The following is a 23,711-nucleotide window of genomic DNA, read 5'->3' on the forward strand; positions in this document are numbered from 1 at the left end:
GTGATCCCCCAAGCCCAAACTCCCATTGCGTATGTGCAGCTTCTAGCATGCTGGCCTAGCTTCCAGCATGAGGTGTGAAGGTATGTGGTTTATGGCATGGCATAAACCACTACTTACAGGGGCTACTGTAAGCTCTCAGAGGATTGGTTACATTAGGGGTGTGTCGCCTAATATGCAAAGGAGTTCCTGCTATGAATTGACTATTTTCAGTCCACTATAAGCTGCTTTTCTTCACAGTTTCACTCAGGCAGACATCTTCCTTTCCCCTCTCAACTCCCCCAGTAGCCAGGCCCATAGCCACCATGGGGCATTTGCGGGCAGAGCCCCACCACCCACAAGCCCTTGAAGTCCCTTCCCTTCCCAAACCCCATGCTCCTCAGGCTCACTCCCAAAATCTCCAATTATTTATTATTTTAAAGTATAAGCGTAATGGTGCCTCACAAGAAAAAGAATTGCCCCACAAAATGAAAAATCCTGGCTACAGCCCTGCCAGTGGCCAATCTTGTACTGCTAACTTAACTATTCTTTTCCAACTGACTCTCCCCAACATTCCGTCAGATCTCATTGGTCACTCTGATGGGGAGGTGGAACTCAGGTCCATTCTACATCTAGCATCCACTCCACATTTTCTCAGCACTCGACCCCCTTGCCTCGAAATATCTGTTTTCATTCAATCTGGTATGCAGATTTTCCTGTGTCAGTAATTGCCCCAGTGGTCATTAGCTGCCTCAGCCAAGTAATTCATGGTGTGGTGATAAATACAGAGGGGGAAATAGGGGCAGGGGAGCTGATGGAGATCAATGAAGCCATGTTAAGTTGTCTGCTTATCATTCCCTTTGAATCAGAAGGGGAGGAAGGAAAAGGTGCCGCTCAAAACCACATTCAGATACCCCAGGGCAATGCTATACTGACTGCAAAGTCACCCCTGAATGGCCATAAATCTATGCAGAAGGTACCATAAAACCTGATGAACAAAGAAAATGAAAGTCGTATGCAGTATAGAGGGAGACTAACCTCCCAACTCTAGAGCAAACGCATTGATGCAGTAGCCAAATCGCTCGCTCTCAACGTAGAATTGCCTGTTTGTCACAGCTTGGTACGCTGAGAAGCCAGCACAAAGGAGGCCTGCATGTGTCAGCCATATCGAGTAAAGCAGTTGTCAGTGAAACGGAATAGAGTTCACGGAAACTGGATCAGGTTCTTGGCCACCCAAATCACTTTGAAATTCCCCAGGCTCTTTTAAATTATACCCCATGCAATTTCTCATGCAATTTATACCTTAATGCTATCTCTGCAGGGCCAGGATTGTGGACTAAATGGCAACCGTGATGGCCCTCAAGGCCTTATTTCCCCCTGCCTGTTCTTAACTGACCTGATTTATTTATTTAGCTGTGGAGACATTATGAGTCACTTTCCCCTTTCCGGGAGTGCTCTCTAGGACTTGTGCCCTTGGCAGTCGCAGTGACATATTTGTTATGCACCTGTTCTGAACAGTTGTGTTAGACTGCTGACTGAAAGTGCTAAAGGGCAGTGTCTTCATATATAAATGTGCTCTGTAATTGTAGTAGCACTTCCTATTGTGCGACACACAGGGAGGAAGCCTAAGCAGGCCTACTCATAAATCAGTCTCATTTTAGTCAACGGGCCTTACTCCCAGGAAACTGTTCTTAGGACCATAGCCTCAGGGAAATGTGTTGGTTTTTTTAAAATCATAGATACAGTTAAAGTATTGGTGCCAGGGCTCTAGTCGGGGGGGAACTCTCAGGTACGGAGCTCCGGAAGAGAACCTCTAGGGGGCGGGGCGGTCACGTGGTGAAGCCCCGCCCCCTTCTTTACCCCGCCCTCTGCTTCGATCCTCATTCCGTTTGGGAATGAGGATGAAGCAGGAGGGTAAGTAGCCGGGCCTTCTGACACACTTCCGGTGATGTCAGGGGGTGTGGCCTTCTGTCACTTCCGGTGATGTCAGGGGGCGTGGCATATGCAAATAAGTTATGCTAATGAGTTATGCTAATGAGATCCGGCAGCTCTTTTTCTACAAGACCCCTGATTGGTGCTGCTAACTTTCACCACAATTGATAGCTTTTGCTTTGTTGGTACTGCAAATGCTTTTGTACTTGGAGAACTGTAGCTGTGCGGAAGCACCCACAGTAGCTGCACAGTGGGAAAAGTGTATTCTGCACATACTGGGAAAAAGAAATTGGCTACCATAATCAAAACAAAAAAGATGTTGTTGTACATTTTTGTAAAGTGCTCCAACAAGGGATCACAGGCTTCTTAACTATTTTCTTCACATAGGTTTGACCGCTGTGCAAACAGCAGAAATTCAACAGGCGCAGCTTCCCAAGTATTTAAAAGGTGGCAGTCTCATTTATCTAATGGGTCTGGAAGGTTTGTTGTTCACAGTTGAATTCTCTAGTCACTGCTGTATTACTGCTACATCTGTGCCTATGCACATAGGCGTAGGACAGTTGCATTAGCCAAACAGTTGCATTAGTCAAACACACCTGCCGGGTGAGAGCAACTTTTAGTGTGAGGTCACACTGCAATGGGATGTGTGAGAATGAACAGGGCCAGACTTTCTCACCTGATCTGCTTCTATCTTCTCATTCGGAAAGTCACATATGCACCTTTGCAGCATGGGATTGCACTGTACATATGCAGCTCTCGTACTGCTCAAAGCACATGTGAAAGAGACCTCAGAGTGTGCTTTGTCAAGAAGCACAATTTTATGTAATACCGTTAGAAAACTTTTTGGCTGATAATTATTCACATACAGTTTCAGTGCTACATGATTACAAAAGTAAAATGGAGACAATACTTTTATATGGCAATTATTAAACCAAAATAACTGTAGATTCTTCAGTGTTTTAGGATTACTGATCAAACTAGATATGAACAAAGGAGATGCGTGAACAGTCCTCCCCCCCCCCAAGAAGCCTTGTGAAGGTTGTGCCTGAGAGCAGAAGAGTGGCATACGAGGGGGGGGCTGCTTAACCATTTCCAAAGGGGAAGGATGAAGCAGCCCCTCCCCATTGCCATTCCCTGCTGAAATTGAAAACATTAGAATATTCATGCATCTCCTCCCTAAAGGCTGCAATCCAAAGAACACTTTCCTGGAAACAAAGTGTGAGTCCAGTGGCACCTTTAAGACCAACGAAGTTTTATTCAAGGTATGAGCTTTCCTGTGTATGTGCACACTTCTTCAGATACCACGAAATGGAAGTTACCAGTGCATACATATAGGTAGAGGATTAGCGGCAAATTAGCATAAGCATAATAAAAGGTGTTTAATAGATGCAAGGACCAAACTGGAAGAACAAGTTTAGTTTATATGGTCACCGTTTGTTTGGGTATCATTCCGAGAAAAAACATAGTGAGGGAAATATATCAAAATTGGAGACAGATGGCAAGAGCACCCTTCTTTATTGTGGAGTGCTGAGAGTAATCAGTTGAGATGCTGTTGTTACAGTCCATCTGTCTCCTCTCAAGCATTGAGGTAACTTAACAGCATCCCTTTCTTTGAGGTGAGGTGAGTGGCTGTCTAGTATATATCTCCTCTGTCCCCAGACCAGAGAAATGCATAAGAAATTAAATAAAATAAAGAGGTGAGAATACAGATGTAAGGACTGGATGAGATTAGCATATGTAAAAAGGTAAAGGTTCCCTTGCTCGAAAGCCAGTCAAATCCGACTCATCTCCGTTTCAAAGCCGAAGAGCCAGCGCTGTCCGAAGACATTTCCGTGGTCATGTGGCCGGCATGACTAAACACCAAGGCACACGGAACGCTGTTACCTTCCCCCTGAAGTGGTACCTATTTATCTACTTGTAATTTCTTGCTTTCGAACTGCTAGGATGGCAGGATATGTTAGCATATGTAGTGAGATATAAAACCAATGTCCCTGTTAAGTCCTGGGGGTTCCATTATTTTGAGTATTGTAATTACTTGTAACTCAGCAATTTCCCTTTCTAGTCTGTTCCTGAAGTTCCTTTGCAATAAAACAGCTACTTAAGCTCAATTGAATAAGATGGGATTTACTTTTGAGTAGACCTGCTTAGGTGTGCTTTGATATCCCAGTTTGACCATAGTGTAGATTCATGTTAACCATAATAAATAACCTGTGTCTCTCAGTTTCTGGACAATTTTAAAGTCAATAGTATTATGGCATAGACCTTACGCTTTATAAAACTGGAAGCTCAATCTTGCTTTATATTTTTTAAAATTAGTTTTATAGGTACTTTCCCAAGAATCACCAAAGAGTAAATGTCAAGAGAAAATAAACTGATGCACAGGTTTTTTTTGGCAAGCTGTAAGGATATGCACAATATATCTATTACAAACAGTTCTTGATTTCAAGCCAGGAAAAACAATTTCTAAAAGAAAGTCACTGTTCTTTCTCACAACTGATTTATTACTGTTTGTACTACCAGCTATAGTTTGAGTCCAGTGGCACCTTTAAGACCAACAAAGTTTTATTCAAGGTATAAGCTTTCGTGTGCATACGCACTCTTCTTGTTCTGCTGCTTCAGACCAACACAGCTACCCACCTGAATCTGCTTTCAAAACAAGTCATTAGCTTTATCGTACACTAGTAGATATAGCTTGCATTTTGCTATAGTTTAAACCACATTTTAACAAACAAGTTTGTCCAGGTACCTGCATCCAGAAGTCATGGCAGACTGGAGTTTGGAAAACTAGGAAATTTTCCATTGTGCTGTGTGCACAAGGAGAGGAAGGGAGGGCATGCACGAGCACAGCAGACCAGTTGTTTTATTGCCTGTCACAAACAGTCATGTTTATTGTGATGTCTGAATGCATCCAGAGATATAGTTGCCATTGTAATCTTAAACCAAGCCTGGCTCAACTGAAGGCACACTTCAAATGATAGATGAAAAAAACCTCCCATTTTTCAGATCTTTCTAACAACCAGATTGTACAAAGTTCCAGTTTCTTTTGTTATGCAAGTAAATTCTTGTGGAGTAGTAATATGTTGGGCATTTTCCAAAGGGGATTTCTAAGTGAAGGAAGTTTGGGAAGAAATTAGCAGGATCTTTCTAAATTGTCCTTTCCTGATGAAGGACAAAAGTAGCTAATTAGCATTGTTCTGTCATTAACAATAGGTGATCATTTGGATATTTCCTGCAATGTGGGTTATGACTCACTGCTGTTAATCTGGTATCTGATGAAGAGAGCTTTGACTCTTAGAAGATTATACCCGAGAAGTCCTGTTGGTCTTTAAGGTGCTACTAGACTTGAATCGTGCATTTAAAGGATCTGCATGTGATCAAAGACTTAAACAAAAATGCTAAAAGTGGAGAACTCAAAGATAATTGTAATGCCTGGTGAAAATTAAAGGAGCCTATAGAGCAGAATGGAATTTTCTATGAAAAATATTAAAATGTTATGCTGGAGCTATATCTAGAGTGTAGCAGTCCAATCAATCTTCTGTTAGTGCCACCTTTTTCATTATTCATTTGTGAGAAACCATTTGTCCATTTGTACTGAAGTTACATTTAAAGAAACAAATTTATGATGATCATAATTTCACTTATAGATCACCCCCCCCCCCCCCCCCCCACCCAAAAGAAAACAGGATTTATGGACATACTTCCCTGCCACCATTCATGTTACTTGTTCAAAATAAGGATTTGACTGGGGAAAAGTGAGGTGGAAATTGACTATAAACAGAATGGTACCTATAGCCCATATCTGTGAGGTCTGTTGTGCATTTGGGGGTTGTCAACGTTTCTCTACTTGACCCTCCTAAAGAACTGAGTAGCAGTAGTCTTGAAGAAGTCCTGCTTTGTGTGCGGACTGGATCACTTCAGTTTTTATTGGCAGTGTTATGTATCGCGATGGTACCGTACTTGTGAAAGGGCTCGCTAGCGAACATGCAGAATAGCGTAGCTTGGAGTGCATTACAATAGAAGGCTTGGATCCTAGAATGAACCAATAGATAGATCCGGATCCCAGTAGTAGCCAATTGGTAAACCATACTCTGTAAATAGCCTATCATGGGATGTGGGGTGTGTGTTGGGTGTGGTATGTTTCAGGAATATAAGCAGGGCTCTGACCCTGCAAGTTTGTCTTCGTTTTGAGCTGAAACCACTTCATAAACATGAGCTAATCACTCTACGTGTCTGAACCCAGTACATTTCAGGCAGCATCAGTACAAATATCACAGACTGGTAAGATTATTCAGATTCTGTGGTAGGTAGTTTCAAGAAGCTAGAAAGAGGGAATTGAGCAGCTTGAGGACTGACGGTGTGTAGGCAAGTAAATACAGTGGTGTAAAATGCAATCCTAAGAACACTTTCCTGGGAGTAAACCCTGTTGAACAGACCTCACGGAGTAGGATTCTGAGTAGATCTGTTTAGGATTGCTCTTGTATATTACCAGTTACCTTTTCAGGTTTCTTCTGTCTCACTATGTATTCCGGTTGGTTTCCTCTTTAGCTGCTTACCTTTCTTCGTATTGTTTTGTAGTAGGTGGGATGATTCTTTCTGTCTTAAATTATCTGCCTGTGTATTGTACCCTTTAGACTCTCTCTCTTGCTTCTCATGTGGGGTGTAGTTGCTAGTCTTTAGCTTTTCTTTCTTCTGCTTTGGGTGTGGGGGGTAGAGTATGGTTGGTTCTGTGTCATTTGTTACCTTTCATATTATTGGTTTAGGGTGCGGTCACACGGTCCTTTTGATTGGAGTTCATAGCTGTTCCCTCCTGCATTTAAGTTTGCTGATCAGACAGGCGAATCTGCCTCCTGTGCCGAAGCGGGCTCACTCCCGCAATGCTCCCGGGTTTTCCTGCCCCCTGGAAAATCAAGTATTTTCGGGCTTCCGGTTTGATCTCTGTGAATGGCGGTCACTTCTTCGGGAGCTCCCGAAGGTGACTCGCCCACGCACAGTAAAGAGAGGGAATCCGCCCAAGCGGAGACCCTGAGGAGCCTCAGGGAGAGGCTCCAATCCGGGGTGCACAGGGGTTGTGCCTCTTTACCGGCCGGATGGTCGGAAATTGAGGCTCACCCCATGCCCCAATGGTTCTTGCCACGGCAGTGCCCCGCATGGGGACTAGCAGAGGCACCGGGTGTCACTGAGTGATGAAGCGAAGAAGATAAAGCATGGAGAAAGTGATAAGCGGCTAACCGTGAGTTGGAGATTGAATTTAAAGTTAACGGCATATAAGCACTCCGTCCCCCGGGAAACTGAAAGGGAGGAGGGAGGATTCCCTCCCCCACTGAAGAAAGAGACTTGTTGAAAGCAGAAAGGAGGGGCGAAGTGAAGTTTGAAAAAAAATTGTTACCTTTTGGGAGTGTCTTGAAAACGGAGAGGAGGGAGGGATCCACAAGCTGTGCAGCACGGACTTTTAAAAAGTAAACAAAAGCTGAAAATGGCGGTGCCGAAAAAGTTTCTGGAGAAGCAGACAAAGAAGGTAGGAGCTGCTTCCAGTCTTAGCCCCTCCCCTGCAGGGGCTGCTGCAAGCCAGCAGGAAAGTGAGATACTGCGCCCTCTGCTGGCTGAATTGCAGAAGATCAACCAGAAGCTGGATAGCATGGAAAGTGCTTATAATATTCAACAACAAAAAATGAATGAGACAGCCAAGACGGTGGATGAAATTGCAAAGAAATGTATGGTATCAACAGAAGAAATACAGAAAGTCAAGAAGAAGGTCAGTAAAGTGGAGAAACACCAAGAGAAGCAAGACAAGAAAATACTGATGCTGCAAATGGAAAAATCAAACTTGACGCTCCGCTTTCAAGGCCTGAAAGAATGTGAGAAGGAAGACCTCAGAGACATTTTGGCGAATGCTTTGGCACCACTGACTGGCAGTGAAGCGGAAAAAATAAAAGAAGAGATGGACTTGGCTTATAGAGCCTACTCCAACTATACAAAGAAAAATAATCTGCCAGCAGAAGTGGTCGTGAAATTTACCAAACAACGTCTCAGAGATCAAATCTTAAAAGCAACGTCATCATCGCCTCTGAAAATTGGAGACCAGACTATTCGGATTTTGAAGGATGTTCCATTTGAAATTAGAATGAAAAGGAAGGAATATAAAGGGTTGACCATGTTCTTGAGAAATCATCAAATTAATTACAAATGGTTGGCGCCAGAAGGACTTGTCTTTAAGTTTAAAGACAGAAGAGAGAAGATTGATTCCATCTTCAAGGCTCATGACTTTTTGAAGAAGCACGCCAGCGCAGAGGATGAGGCAGAACTCGCTAAATGTATGGAAGGAACAAGCAAGGATAGCAGCAGTTCAGAGGGAGAGGTGAAAGACGAGGAAGACAAAGGAGCGGCTGGAGGTCCAAAGTATTTCCTGAGAGACAAAAAAGGGAAGCACCCCAATGCTTGAAGATTGGTTCGGAAAGCGCACTAAAAGATAATACTAACCCCAAAGGGACACTACTAATACATTAATTGACCGATTTTGAAAGGTACAGAAGAAACGAAATCATCCAACTGATGAAGAAAACTTTGACTTTGACTTTACTAATAAAAGATTAACATACTAATTTCTAACATCACTCAACACTTTTCTTTGTCCCGCTATATACCCTCCCTATTTTTCTGTAATGTAAAAGCGAAAAAATTCTCTCCTTTTTAGGAGAGGGAATTTAAAAAAAAAGAAAAAAGAAAATCAAGTATTTTCCTGGGACTTGCGCTTTGAATGTGCGATTTCGTCTATCTGGGCAGCCATCTTTCACAATGATTGTGATTAGGGCTGTCTGACCGCTTTTTGTGTGATTTTTTTTTTAAGCTTCTGATTTGAGCACTTGGGCAAACATGCACTTAATACATCCAGCAAGCAAAACGTTGTGGCAGGCAAAACATGATCCACTGGAAAAGGAAATGGCAACCCACTCTTTGCCAAGTATCTTTGCCAAGAAAACCCCATGGACATCCAGGTTAGAGTACAAGTGTGCTGGTCTTTACTTTTATGGTCACAAACAGTTTGGGCCCCAGGGTGCATGAAAGACCACCTCTTCCCATGTTGTCTGGTCTGCCAGTTAGGATCCTCCTCACAAGCCCTGCTTTCTGTGCTTCCAACCAAAGAAGTAAGGCAGGCGGTGATTAGAAACAGGTTTTTCTCAGGGACAGCAGCTCACTTTCAACGTCTCACCCTTGAGGTTTGCCAGGTGCACTGCCAATCTTATTGTTTTTAATGCACCAGTCTAAAATATTTCTCTGTATCTTGGCTTTTAACTGAAGTTTTATTTCATCCTTTTTAGCTGTCCATTTTTCTGGCCTGTATCTTGCTTGAGTGCTATTCATAAGTTTTTTTCTGCTGAAATTGCCTCTTGTTTTAGTGCTGCTGAGTTACTGTTGGGGTTTATGTTCTGCATTGTTTTATGATTTTTATTGTTCGACTGTTTTTACTTTGTTAGTCACCTTGATCAGGTTTCTAGAGAACATTTTTCTAAATAAGATAAAGTAATAATTCAGGATCAACATGTCATTTCCCCTAATTTTTTTACCACAAGTTCCTGATTCCTAGACAAGCTGAAGATTTTTTGTATAGCACACAGAAATGATATCACTGTATGAATCACCTTCTTCACCATGAGAATTAAAATTTTCTCAAACTGGATCCACTTGATTATAACATATTAAGCCAGTCACTTAAGCTGCATTATTTTATTTCCTGTGTACAATATTTATAGGTCCCTTTATCTAAAAGTATAAGTAGTTCACAATAAATTAACCTGAATCAGAAATGAACATCTTTGTTCCCAGCTGGGGCTTACTCCTGAGTCTAGACCTTTTCAGGATTACTCCCTTGGAGTATCCATTTCAGGGATGGTAGGTCAGCATCTCATTTCTCCAAAAGAGCTTGCCAACCAGCCTGCCATTCTTTCCACAGTTCTCTTCCACTTCTGCTGTAGTGACTGAAGGTTAAGGGCAGGAACTATTCTAGAGGTTTGACCCAGCGACCCAGGAAACTCCTGTAGCTGACCTCCTTGGGTGTGTTCCTGCACAAGGACAGTTTGTTTCTGGGCAGAAAATTCAGCATCTTGGAAATCTCAGTGCACTCACTTGCTTTTAAAAAGCAAGGTTCTAGCCATTGTGGCTGCACATACAGGCTTGGAACAAGTCTCAAAAGGCAGGAGACTCTGTAGTATTCCCAGGAGTTTAAGGCTCCTTGCCTTGCATTACGGCTAATCAAATAAATTACGCAAAATAAGAAGATATGCACAACACACACTAGGCACATCATTTCAATTATGCTGGAACAGAATTTCTTAAAAAAATGATTAGCATGGAGTATACACAACTCTGGATAGGGAAGGTATCATAAGACTAAAAACTTTGGACTAAAGTCATGAATTTTTTGTTTTAGTTTACAGTCTAAAAAGAAAATTTCTATCTCAAACTATTTGCATACCTGTACTGTTAGAAAAAGTGAAGATTAAGCTTTTTAAGAAAAATGTTGCTTAAAATTATCCAGTTCCTTCAGGCCAGTCTTTTAAGCATAAAGGAACCCTTTCAAAAAGAAGATAATAAAATGTGGCTCAAGTACAAAACTTGCATTTCTTACCTCTCGGCAGCAACAGCAGTCATAGAATAAATGCTCACAAACATTGCTGTAATAGGAACCAAGTTAAGAAACCGACAGAATCCCTCGCCAAAATACCAAACGTTGTGGCAGGCATAAATAAAATTGAACACTGTGTTCAAACCAGCATTGAGCAGGTCAGAAAGAGCCAAATTAACAATGAAGTAGTTGGTAACAGTCCTCATCCGTCGGTGAGAGAGGATAATCCAAATGACTATGCTGTTGCCCACAACTGATGCAATGACTATGGATAAATAGGTGATCGCCCAAAGAGCTATTTGCCAGCCAGGCTGATGAAATGCTGTCTGGTTGCCATCGTCCACAAGAGGACCATCCAGGGAAATGTTGGTAACGTCTGAGAAGGAAGCTGTCTTCATATTTTTCTTCGGCTCTGTGTCAAAAAACTGCTCCAGAGTATAACTTTCTTGCCACAGTCATAACACCACAGCTATGAACTCCGGGATCGAGTTAATACATCACACGCTGATTTCCAAACACAAAATGATGTTCCAGACAGAAGTGATTCTTGTTCTTCTGTGCCCCGTTGCACTACAGATCCACTGGTATAAATCATGACATGTATTTGGTGTTAATGATCATTAGAAACGACAAATCTCTGATGGGGAAAGCCATCTTAAAACTCAAAGTATCAAATTATTGCAACTCTAGGGGGAAAAAAATAACAATGTTTAGTTTCTGGAGATACCACGGACAGATACTGAAGCTTCCAATTAGAGTTTAGCTCTCTCTCTCCTTCTGTAAAAGCTGAAACATGAAATAAGCAGCCAAATGAAATAAATTTCCCAGAGGCTTAATGACATCCTGAAAGAAGGTGGACACTTGTGTATACAAAAGCTAACCCTGCGCCATAAAATATAATGGAGTCAGTATTTCTCCCCCCCCCCCAGTGTCTTGTAGTAATCTTCATAATTTGGGGTGTTCCTAGAACCCTCTAGAAAAGCACCACAAGAAGCATTGGGAATTGTCTCTCCCCATGTCTAAGGGAAAGCACTTTCTGCTCAATCACAGAGGTGGGTGGGAGTGGATCTTATGCCATGTTTCATCCAGTCTAATAATTTGGTTTTAGACTGATGTTCTGAATGTCTTTCAAAACATTTTGACATATGCTTTTTATTCCTAGGTGTCTATAATCTAAAATTTATAACCTGCTTTTAAAAGTAAATTGTATTATTCAGAGTATCGTCCACTTGAAGACACCCTTGACTATCGCTTCACTTCATTTCTTGGATTATTCCAGGTGTTCTGGATGACTCTGATCAGGCTTGATTTAGGTATAGGTATGCACTTAAGAAATCTAGTTAGCTTTCCCATACCAGATCATTTAACTCCTAGCCAGCGGTACACTTATTTATAGGATTTTAAAGTCATCTCCTAACTATAGCTAACTGTCCCACTTGATAAGGGTGCACATTCTTGGTTAACTCATTATCTAATAACTTCAGACACTATAATAGGTTATCTTTACTTAAAATAACTTATTAGAATAAATAAAAATGTTAGTTCATTCTCACTAATTTTTATCCTAAGAAAGCCTACTCAAAAATGATTACAATTTTCTCAGACATATGACTATCTTTTGGCCCTCAACCGATAGTCTTGTCCTTGAATCTTCACATCTGTAAAGATGGACATTCTTGCAATTCTCAGGTGCTTCTGCACTGCACCGGGGCCTCAACAATTTGTATCTATTGATAATGGGTTAGATAACTGGTTCCCAAAGTGGTCCATACCGCCCCCTGGGGGCGTTGGAACAATCCAGGGGGGCGGTAGGAGCCTTGGGTGCAATTGAGGGGCATTGAATAAAAATAAGGGGGTGGTGGGAGCATAAAAAAAGAAAAGTCCAGAACCTATCTAAAGCAGCCTTTTCCTGCCTTCTTCTGGTCTTCCCTGGGATCAGGGAGGGGGGGGAGAGGGGTCCCCACAGCCAATCACAGCCATGAATTTGCAAATTGCAAATGTATGTGCACCCTTGTAAGGCTGTGGTGGCTGCCGCTGGCCTCTGGCTTCAGGCCTTCAACTGCGCTTGGGGTGGCTTTCAGTTTTGTTGAGTATGGGGTAGGGGTTGGCTAAGCCTTACTCTTTTACAGTTAATAATTTTGAGGGAAAATTTTAAAAGTTTGGTTTGCATTTAAAAGTATTTCTGTTGGATTGTTTTCTAAAAGTAATTGTGGTAATTGCTTGTTGGTGTGGTGATGGGGGTTGCTCAATGTTTTTAATTTTGTGATTCAACTTTTGTTATTGGTTGTTGTTTAAATATTGTAATTTTCAGGTTGGTTTTTAAATATGTTTCTTGAGACTGCACTGCTGTGTGCCTCAAAGAATGTCAAATTCTTCGTAGTCTGCAGAAGTTATGCAAATGGAGCACATTTAATGGGAAAAGCCAAGGATTGCAAATTCTGACTCCCTTGCACTTGGGCTTGTGAGATTCGCGGAGACTTGGTTGTAGGGTTGCCAACCCCCCCCCCCCGGTTTGCCAGGGGTCCCCCATTTTGGGGGGTTCTACCCATCGCCGGCCAGATGGCCGGTGGGGGAAACCCCACTCCCAACACCCACAGCCACCCCTTTCCCTTCTCTCTTGAGAGAGAGGGGTGGCTGCCTTTAAGTGCGTGGAACCCGTGTTTCCTCCCAAGCCCGATCTCCGCTTGAGATCAGACTTGCAGGGAAATGCCAGCTTCATGCACTTAAAAGGGAAACGCGGCTCTTTGCTCTTAAAGGGGAAACACCGGCTCCTGCATTTAAAAGGGAAACGCCAGCTCCTTTAAGTGCACGGAACTGGCGTTTCTGGAGATCCGGCGTTCGGTAGGGTCGGTGGGGGCGTCCCCAATGTGACATCATCACGTTGGGGATGCCCCACTCCCTCCAGGAACGCCCCCAAAGTCCCCCGCTGGGGGGGGAAGATGGAATCTACTTGGTTACATGCTTTGAAGCAGGACTTTGCAGCTGGGAAGCCAGAAGTTAAAGTGGAAGTTCTTGAGAAGCTTCTCTTTCTATTTGGGACAGCCATCTGGTCAGTGTGGTAGTGTTTAAGTGTCAGACAAATGTCTGGGAGATCTGGGTTTGAATTCCTGCTCTGCCACTGATAAGTAATGATTTCAAGATTAAAGAAATTGGGGTATTGGATTGCTCTTTGGATTGCACTATGTAAATTGCCTTGCACCTAGTGTGGGGGTGCAAGAGAGTAATGATTCCAGATATTTCAAAGCTGGCTTTCCCCCAACAATTCATCTCTCTCTGTGTGTTTGTGGGGGTGTTATTCCTCAGTGGTGGGAAGAACTATAATTCATGCCCGCTGCTGGTAATATTACTTAATTGTTTTATAAATAAACACAGAAATTTTACTTTTTTACAGATAATATCATGGCTGAACCTAAGAACAAATGTAGACACTATAGTATTCAATATTTGAACTATGGCTTTATTCAGTCGCCTACAAACAGTACATTACCGATGTGCCTGATTTGCCAAAAACTTTTATCAAATGAAGCTATGAAGCCTTCAAGACTACAAGAACATATGACAAAAGTTAATGCTGATAAGAAAGATAAGGATTTATCTTATTTTCAAGCACTTAAAGAAAACTTTTTGAGACAGCCAACATTGGCAAAACTCTTTTCATAGCCTCCAAACCCTCAGCTAAATTTATGGGAATGGCATCTGGCCGGCTGCCCATCAACAGAAATAGCTGGGTACATCAGTACACTGATGACATCCCAGCCCGAAACTTCACACCAACTGGGCAAGGGGGTGCATATAGATGTTAAACAACATAAGGGAGTGAAGTGCCCCCTGAGGGACTTCACATACCAGCAGGTGCCTCAGTGACAGTCCCTCCCAGTGCTACAGAACCTTAGTTTTAATCAAACAGTGTCCAGCCTTCAGTCAACACATCACTCCAGTTTTCACACGCTAATTCATGTCTACATCTTCCTACATAGTTAGTTGGTTCCAGAGTCATCATCAAAAGGCTTCCTGCTGTAATATCACTGTATAATTTCTACTGACTCCACCTACAGAAAAGCTAGATTTGAGTCCAGTAGCACCTTAGAGATCAACAAGATTTGGGGGGTACAACTGTTAAGGGAATAAACTTTCCCTTCCTCAGAACCTCAAAATTTCATACCCCCAAAAATTCTGTTGGTTTCTAAGGTGCTACTGGACTCAGATCTAGCTCTTCTACCCTCTGAAACCACTTACAGAAGTCTGTAGATGACAGGCAACCTCCTACCCTCAGTGAAAATTCTGGTCTGTCAAATGTTCAAGTACTTAGGGAATTATTTACTGATATAACAACTGAGGTGAAAAAAGAGACTTCCATTATTGGGCTACTTGGGAACATCCTCCCTCACTTTAGATTTGTTTGAAACCCTGGATGGATTCCAAAGCATATTTGAGACTGAGGAGATTTAAGGGGCTGTCATCTCAGAGCCAATTCACGTAAATATAGTCTTAACAGATAAACAATTTTAAGAATGCAATACTTGAATTTTAATTCCTTAAATATTAATGTGGATCATAATAGCATAAACAACCTTTGAACATCTTCATGCATATTCAAGCCTTCCTGTGCAACTGCATATGTAAAGTTCAACATTGATATCCTTTATGTGACCAAAGAGAATGCTTAATTAGGGAAAGTTATTTAATTATTATTTTAATTTTTCTGCATTGATGAAAAAAATCCTTTCCTTTAATTAGCTGAATTTATATAATTACATTCTTGGTGTGTTTATGTTCACAACTAGAGTTCTTGATGCTTAATACACTGAACAAATGTTTATTCAAAAGAGTATTTATGAAAGAGATTTTTATTATTATGGTTTAGATCCTTATAAGGGGCTTTGCTCTTCTTTGGCTAGCAGGAAGGTTCTGTTCTCTTCCTAGAAATAAGCACGTTGAAAGGTCATTTGTAGGAAGAGCAACAGAATTCCAGGCAGGTCACTATAACTGCACACAATGAAACGATTTATAAGAATACAGGATAACTTAGCCAGTGATTCTGTAGTTTTAGGAAATGGTTATTTACCATCTATGCATAACTAAAAGCAAAATAACTGCAGTGGTAAACAGGCTTTCCCGCTCAAAGCACAGAATTGCACAAACAATTGATTTACAAAGCTTGATGGAGAAAGAAGAAAAACCACTGAAACTTCTTAATATCAGACAAACGTTTCACAGCTTGTGCAGTGTGAGTCATTTATTCTCAGTTCTTTCATTTGTTTGCTGTTGGCAAATTGGCAAGAACAAATTTGGCACTCACTGGCAGCGTCAATGAACTATTCTCCCTCAAGAAAATAGCTTTCTTGTGTAGCGCTGGGAGCAATGCATTTTCACTCTCAGCTAGGCTAATGTAAACTGCCCTGGGATTGCAGACATGACAGATGAGATACTTTGGTCTCTACTGCCAGCCGTAGTTCCAGGAGTTTGCATCCCACCCTGAGAAGCAGAATAAAGGAAAGGGGAAGACCAGCCTGTCCCATCCATCAGTCAGAAAGAGAAAGTGACCTGGTGCATTCAGTGAGCTTCCTTCTCTTTGCCCTGCTAGAAAGAGCTGTGCTCTAACTGCCAGCTGCCTAGGAACTGCTAGATGTAAGAGGAAGGGCATTGTGTGGTTTTTAATCTATTTTAACCTGGTTTGGTAAACATTTGATCAAAAGGCAAGGGGTAAAGACTTAAAAACAATGTTCTCCCCATTTGCCAATAACAAATCACATTTTCCCTTGGTGCCTTAAGTTCTTTTAAGGATGGTAAGGTTCCATGATATCACTTGATGATTCTTATGATAGCTCTTTTGACCATCCACTAGCAAGCAGAGTCAGTTGCATGCAACAGAACTAGAATATCTTTAGGCTAAAATCTGTTGATTTTTGCAGTTTTCAACCTGATTTCAGACAATTGCTGCGTTGCTAGGTGCAAGTGTACCGTGCATAGTACAATCACTACTAGATGGTACAAAATTGTCCTCATAATATTATATCGGTTATCAGGGGTCTTGTTGTAGAAAAAGAGCTGCCGGAGCTCATTAGCATAACTCATTAGCATAACTTATTTGCATATGCCACGCCCCCTGACATCACCGGAAGTGACAGAAGGCCACACCCCCTGACATCACCGGAAGTGTGTCAGAAGGCCCGGCTACTTACCCTCCTGCTTCATCCTCATTCCCAAACGGAAACTGGCATTATCTTTTTTTTCTGAGCCCCCCGAAGGGGATTTCTTAATTGCATTTTTATAAACACTACTAACTACAACAGAAATAGGATATGGGACTACATCTAGGGACAAAGTAAAGATACCCACTAATACCTAAAAACCCAAGAGAGGAGATTTTCTAATCAGCTTACATAAACATCAAGTCTTAATTCCACTAATCCCTTTACAAACTGAGTCAAATATATCATTATCTTTTTAAATTCTTAAAGTCAACTGTTATTAAGAAATACCCCCAAGCATCTCAATTCAACATTTTTTAAAGGCACACATCAGAGTCCTTCAGCCTTCACTTCTCCTTGCCCCGTCTCTTCCGCAATTTATAAGGGCTTTTAGGAGCTGCTGCCCCTTTCTCTGAAAGAGAGTCCTTTCCGGAAGAATCCGAGTCCAGCTCGCCACTGGACTTACTGTCCTCCCCTTCTTTTTCTTCCTCCTCTGGCCCTCCCAACTGGACTCTTAAAAATTCCCGAGCTTTCAGAACAGAGTCAATCTTTTCTTTTTTATCCTTAATTTTGATGGTGATGCCTTCTGGAGTTAGCCATCTATATCCAATTGAATTTGTCTGAAGAAAGAGAATATGATCTTTGTATTTCTTTCTCCTTTGCCTTATTTCAAATGGAATGTCTTTGAGAACTCTGATGACATTTCCTCCCACTTTCAGGGGTACTCCAGATACTGCTTTCAGGATTGCATCCCTCACATGCCTCTTTGAGAATCTTATGACAATTTCCCCAGGCAGATTATTTTTCTTTATATATCCTGAATATGACCTATAGGCCACATCCATATTGCTTATCAGCTGTTCCGCCGTCATTCTGTCACTGGGGCCAGTATTTCACTCATCGTTTCCTTTAGATTCTCATCCTTAGTCTCTGGCATGCCCTGGAAGTGAAGGATCATATTAGCCTTTTCCATTTGTAATTGCAGCAGCTGATCTTCTGTGGAGACTTGCTTCCTTTCCAGTTGTTTCACTTTCTTCTTACAGTTTTAACCACTTATTCTTCCGCTCCCCTCCTCATTCGCTCAAAAGTTCATGCGCTCGGGAGGCGTCTGTCCCCCTCTTGCCTAATTCTCTATTGCGTAGTTAGGGTGGGGAGCTTTCTTTTCTCTTTAAACAATGCTTAAATGACACACGTTCATAAGCAGTCCTCAGAACTCGTTTACTTTTGGTTTTAAACGCTCGATCTCCTGTGCTTGCTCCGGTTAGCGTTGCTTAAGTCCATTCGGTCTCTCAGCACGGAGAACCGTTGGAATGGAGAGGCGCCTCAATTCTCCGGCATTCCGCCATCGAAGAGGCGACCTCTCAAAAGTTCCATGGCCAGAGTCCCTTCAACCGGGTCTCTGGGGGGGGGTGGCGAACCTGTGCACCCCCTCCTTCGGCTGGAGTGCAGCTTCACCCCCAGGAGGTCTGGGAGGTGAGTCTGCTCTAGCGCGCTGCCATCACCGGAAGTCCACATATCACTGGCATTATCCAACAGGTGACTATGATGTATGTGACAGTATTGCCCCACAGAGAAAGATATGCAATAGTCACAGGTCATGGGAGTCAGTCAATTTAGTATGAAGACAGACGTAACATTTTGACTACATTCAGACTTCACAGTAAACCAGCACTGAGCCAGGATGTGCATGAATCCAGCTGATCGCCAGGCTTGGGTACATGCCTCTTTCCTTCCTTTCATAGAGAATCCCTCTTAGAAACCTAACTCATTACCCAAAATGTACAAATGCAGGAGCACAGGTTAACTGAAAACTAAACTCTAGTTTAGAATCCCAATTTGTGGGGAGAAAACTAATTCCATTTAACTCATGCACCCATACATTCCAACCAGGATTCTCTGCATGAGAAGTAAGGCACTCTCATGAGCTCGGTTTGTGCACATCCGACTTAACGTCAACTTTTTTTAACTATAAAATTTTATTAGGTTTTGACAAAAAAAATTACAAAATACATACAGATTCTCAAGCGTCAATACAGCAAGTACAACCCGAATAAACCAATCAGCGTACAGGTTACCAGCATCCCTCAACATACATTGGTAGAAGCCAGCTAACTGAGTATTAACAATGAGTATTTTGCATTACCGATAGATTCCCAATCAAAGGATTCGAAGGTTAACTTATGAACAATTGGATACCATTTACCAGTAGGATTCAACAGTTCGCATTCATTTTGATCATTCGTGTTAAAAATCGAAACAGTCTCAAATAAAAAATATTCCCATATTTTAGCTAGCCATAAATTAATTGTTGGAGGACATTTATCTTTCCATTTCCTGGCAATGCTGTTTTTCGCGGCCGTAAGAAGTACGTTTATCACTTTTCTCTGAGTATTGGGAATATCACAGTCCGGCCAAAGATTTAATAACATCAGTCGGGGATCTAAGGGAACGTCACAACCAGTAAGAGACAAAATTCGAGATCGAACTTGAGACCAAAAATTGGAGATAAATCTACACGTCCACCACGCGTGATAGAAAGTCGCCTTTTCCCCACAGAGTTTCCAACACAGAGGGGAAACCGAAGCAGACATGTGTGAGAGTTTAACCGGAGTCAGATACCAGCGGGACAGTACCTTGAAAGAGGTTTCAAGGATTTCTGACGATTTAGATAGGGTAATATGTGCTTTCCAAATAGAGGACCATTGTTCGCCAGTTAACTGAAGATCAAAGTCCGCACACCAAGCTTTTTGGTAACTGGGAGAAGCATCTATATTCGTAGCGTAAAGAATAATGTAAATTCTAGAAATAAGACCCCGCTTTTTGAGGTCGACCGACAGGATTTTTTCAAAACCTGTTAGAGGGGATTTGATAGCGTTGCCAAAAGCAGAGACTTCCAACGAGTTTCGTAATTGAAAATATTCAAACCAAGGAATGGAGGTCTTGAATTTATTTTCAATGTCGAGTTTAGTCATTAGATTGCATTTACTAATTATATCAATAATTCTAACAATGCCTTTCTCTCTCTAGGTGGAAAAAGAGTGAGGATGGAAAGCCGGTGAGAAAGCTTTTTGACCAGTGAATGTGTATAGAGGTGAGTATTTGGATACCAACAATTTTTTGAGTCGAAACCAATTTTTTTTTTTGCAAATATATTTATTAGGGTTTTATCATTTAAGCCTGTATCATACATATATAACCACAAGACTACATACAAATCATCTAAATTCATTTTCCTTTTTGAACTACACAGGATCCATCAATCAAACAATCACATTAACCTAGATATTTTTCTTAATCTTGTTCTCATTCTTATTATTTAATCCATATTAAATACCAAGTATATCTTTATTCTGTCTTGGAGTTTCCCATAGTACCTCACATAAACTGCCAGTTCCTATTGGCAATACAAGACACTCATGACAACTTATTTGACTTCTCCTACTAAAATACCCACTTCCCTTTACCCTTTAGTAGTCCATTATCTTATTTTCCAATATGAATACAGGGCTTGATAACATATTTATTTTCTTTTTTATCTATTAGTTTTCAATAACTCTTCATATTCTATATATTAAATAAACTTTCCTCTAGGCTTTCTATACCGTTTTAACTACCAGGTTGACCCATTTATTTTTAAACTTATATTTTCCCTATATCTATATCCCCCGCCTTCCAGGTTGCTGCCAAGTCTTCCACCAATCTTTATTTGACCCCAAGTTCATTTCCATCAAAGTAATACCCTGTTATATCATGCATAATCCTCTTACTACTAACTTTTCTCATACTACCATACATCTTTAGATACATATAAATTTACGTATACATTATCCATTTAACTTTTATCAAAAACTTTAAATTTTACTCCTTTAGTTAACTAATTTTTACCCATTCCATAATTCATTTTTGTTATTATTATTAATCATTAATCACTCTTTTAACAATTAAGCTCACAAATTACATGTAAACGTGTAAAATAATATGCACATTTATGTATATTCATAACGTCAGTCATTCCATTTAATCAGGTACAATGTATAGATCTTTCATTCCATCCTTCTATATAATTTGTTCCTTCTCTTAAACATCAGTAATCTATTTTTCTGTTTCAGCATATCCAAATGTCTTTTTTCTTTGTGCTTTTCTTGGTTCCCAAACTTCTCCTTGTTCTTTTTCAGCCATTCTATTTCCCTTCTTTTCCTATTCTCTTTAAATTTCCAAGCCCGTCTTTCCCATCTTTTAATCTTTCCATCTCTTTCTCTCTCTCTCTCGTTCCTCTGCCTCTGTTTATTATACTTTAATAATCCTGGTTTAACATTTCTCGATTTTTCTTTAAGTCTCTTTTCAGCTCTTTCACTTGACAGTCCTTCCTTAATTTGTACACACCCCAGTCTTTCCTCTTTAAGGTCAACACAGTTCTCATTTTGTAAGCCTTCTAGCGCTCCTTTTACGGTGGGATGTTTCTCTTCCTCTGCCTTTCGAGTTCCTACCTGGATGTTATCCAATTTTTCTCCTAATTTCTTACATGCCTCTTTACATTCTTTCTGGACCACATATCTCAAAATACTTAAAAGCTGTCCAATAGTCAATTCTCCCACCTCAGCGTTTTCGTCATATTCCTGCTCCGTTTCCGTTTCCTCCGCCATTTTCATTAAGCTCTCTTATTTCATCACTCTTATTTCGTTACTATAATCCTTTAGTCTCTCTTTGCCAACACCACCGTCTGTTACACAAAAAGCACCAACAACTGCAGCTTTTCTTCCCCTCTCCGATAGCAACGGCAAAACTTACGTCCCTTATTTTTCCCAGCCGTTGTCCTTCTCGTTTTGGCCCTTTTCAGTTTGGGGATTTCTTATGAGACTCCAACATCAGGTTACTCCGACTTTCCTTCTTATTCCTGTGAAGCTATTTGGTAATTTCTTGCATCTTCTTTTACTTAAAAAGAAATCCGGAAGGCTGCGGCTAATCCGAACATGGCAGCCATGCTCTTCACTTTCATCCGGTCCTGTCTCGGGGCTGTTTCTGGTCACCCCCCTGCTTGCCGAGTGAGCCCCCCCCAAAAAAGACGCCCCTTACTCCAGCCCTCACTCCGAGAGGGCTGGCCATGCTCCCCCGAAGTTCAGGGGGCTTGGAAGAAGCCGGTGAAAGTTCGGGCGAGACAGAGCAAGCTGCCCTCTGCCCGTCGCCGTGCTGCGCCGCACCGGCGCAGAACGTTTCGAGTCGAAACCAAATTTTGAGGGTATGGGCTAAAAAGGGGTTACAGACAGATTTAATCATTTTGCTTAACGTCAACTTGTTGTGGTGTCTGAATGCATACTTTGAGTAAAATAGAAGCGGTTTTGTTATCCAGAAAGAAAATGCCTTGGGATGCAGTGATTATGTATTCAAACCATTTCCCACCACAAGCAACATATCAGCAGGTGAGCACTCTGTATGTTCTACCTTGACTGTAATATGGGCACAGATAACTTCTTGAACACACCACATTTTGTATATTTTGCTGTGGATGTGCTGTTGTACAAACTGTTTCCTGTATATTTCTAAGCACAGTAAGCCATGGCAACACCTCCTATCCCAGCTGTCATATTTCCCAATGGATATGAAAACATTACACTTTTATTCATTTTAAAAAAGTGCAGGGAAGTGAAGTAACATAAACAGTTAATTTCCCAAATAACATTTGCACAAGGGAAGCTATTAATACCTTGTGCATTGTGGGATGTTACAATTTTTAACTTAACTGCCCTAAGCTTGAGCTATAAACAAAAAGTTTCAATTGCGATTTTAAATGAGAAATAGAAAGGAACTATTCTTAGCATCAAATATGCATTCTACTTGGTGTACTTTTAAAATTCCAGTGTATAGACAGGTGCAGGACATAATAAAACAGGAGTCCAGTGCAAGGGCATAGCCAGGATTTTTAAAGTCAGAGGGCATTTTAAAAAGTGGGGGGGGGACATGATAGGCGTGGAGGGAGCTGCACTGCTGCCACCACTGTAGCAGCCATCACCACACCACAATTCACAATGTTAGACAAAAACCAGGAGATGCGGGGTGGGGGGTGGGGTTTGCTGGATTGACCCCCCCCCTCCGCTGCTGCCATCACCACTTTGCTTCTTTCCTGTGCTCCATCCGGTGGCATCCTGTCCAGCAGGTGGGAATGGAGGGTAGGGCTGGCTGGTGAGGTTGTGGGGTGAGGGCTGGGCTGGGATTCCATCAGGCAGGCTTGGCTCCAGTAGGCAGGCTCGGTGAGGGCAATGGTGCCACAAAAAATAAAATAAGGATTGGGGGGGCTGGATGGGACGTCGTGGGGCCTTGGCAGTAAGTTGGGAGGGACCCCACTGTAACTACAGGCCTGAATGTGGGGTATGTAGCACACATTCAGCTGTACATGTGTTGTGTGTGAATTACTCAATGCACCTATTTTAAAAAATCAAGTGTACCTTGTACATGGATTGTACATGTGTTTACTGTAACTTGTGTGCTCACATGTAACATATGTTCACTTTGGAATTGAAACCAGGGACCACAACTTGGATAAAGTGGCATCTTAAAGGCTAATAAAATTCACTCAATTCATCTGATGCAAGGCACGAAACACCCAACATAAGCATCGTTTGTATTAAAAACGTCTCCCCTTTAGTGCCATAAGATCGCTTTTTCCCAAACAGTTTTAATCCTGAGCCATGAATTGTTTGTTACCCAAAGTTCCCAAAGGAGTCTGCAATCCACTGACCACGGCGGGACGTATCCCCGACCAAACATTGCATGGGCGACTGGACTGTAGACTGGTTTAAAGCTTCAGTCGACGCGGATGCTGTCAGGGGTGGGAGATCCGTTTAGTGTGGACCGAGGGCCGCCCGCACTGTGCTCCACACAGCCTGGCCGGGGACTTTTCCCTCAGGCCCCGCCTGCCTATTGTGGCGTAGGCCCGCCGCTTCCAGAAGTCCCGCCGCCGCCGCCGCCGCCTGTGGCCTGGCACGGGTAACGGCAGG

At 41.9% G+C, this 23,711-nt stretch overlaps 1 protein-coding gene across 1 annotated transcript in view; it reads right to left on the minus strand.

Annotated features, from left to right (window-relative positions):
• TACR2 (tachykinin receptor 2) overlaps window positions 1–10,926 on the minus strand; it is a 39,243-nt gene extending 28,317 nt beyond the window's left edge. The window contains exon 1 of the mRNA XM_015428388.1: window positions 10,532–10,926. Coding sequence (XP_015283874.1) covers window positions 10,532–10,926 — 395 coding nt within the window. The remainder of the gene's footprint in view (window positions 1–10,531) is intronic.
• Window positions 10,927–23,711: the final 12,785 nt, after the last annotated feature.

Source organism: Gekko japonicus, unplaced genomic scaffold (genome assembly GCF_001447785.1).
Source record: "Gekko japonicus isolate JY-2015 unplaced genomic scaffold, Gekko_japonicus_V1.1 scaffold672, whole genome shotgun sequence".
In the NCBI taxonomy this organism is placed as follows: Eukaryota; Metazoa; Chordata; class Lepidosauria; order Squamata; family Gekkonidae; genus Gekko; species Gekko japonicus.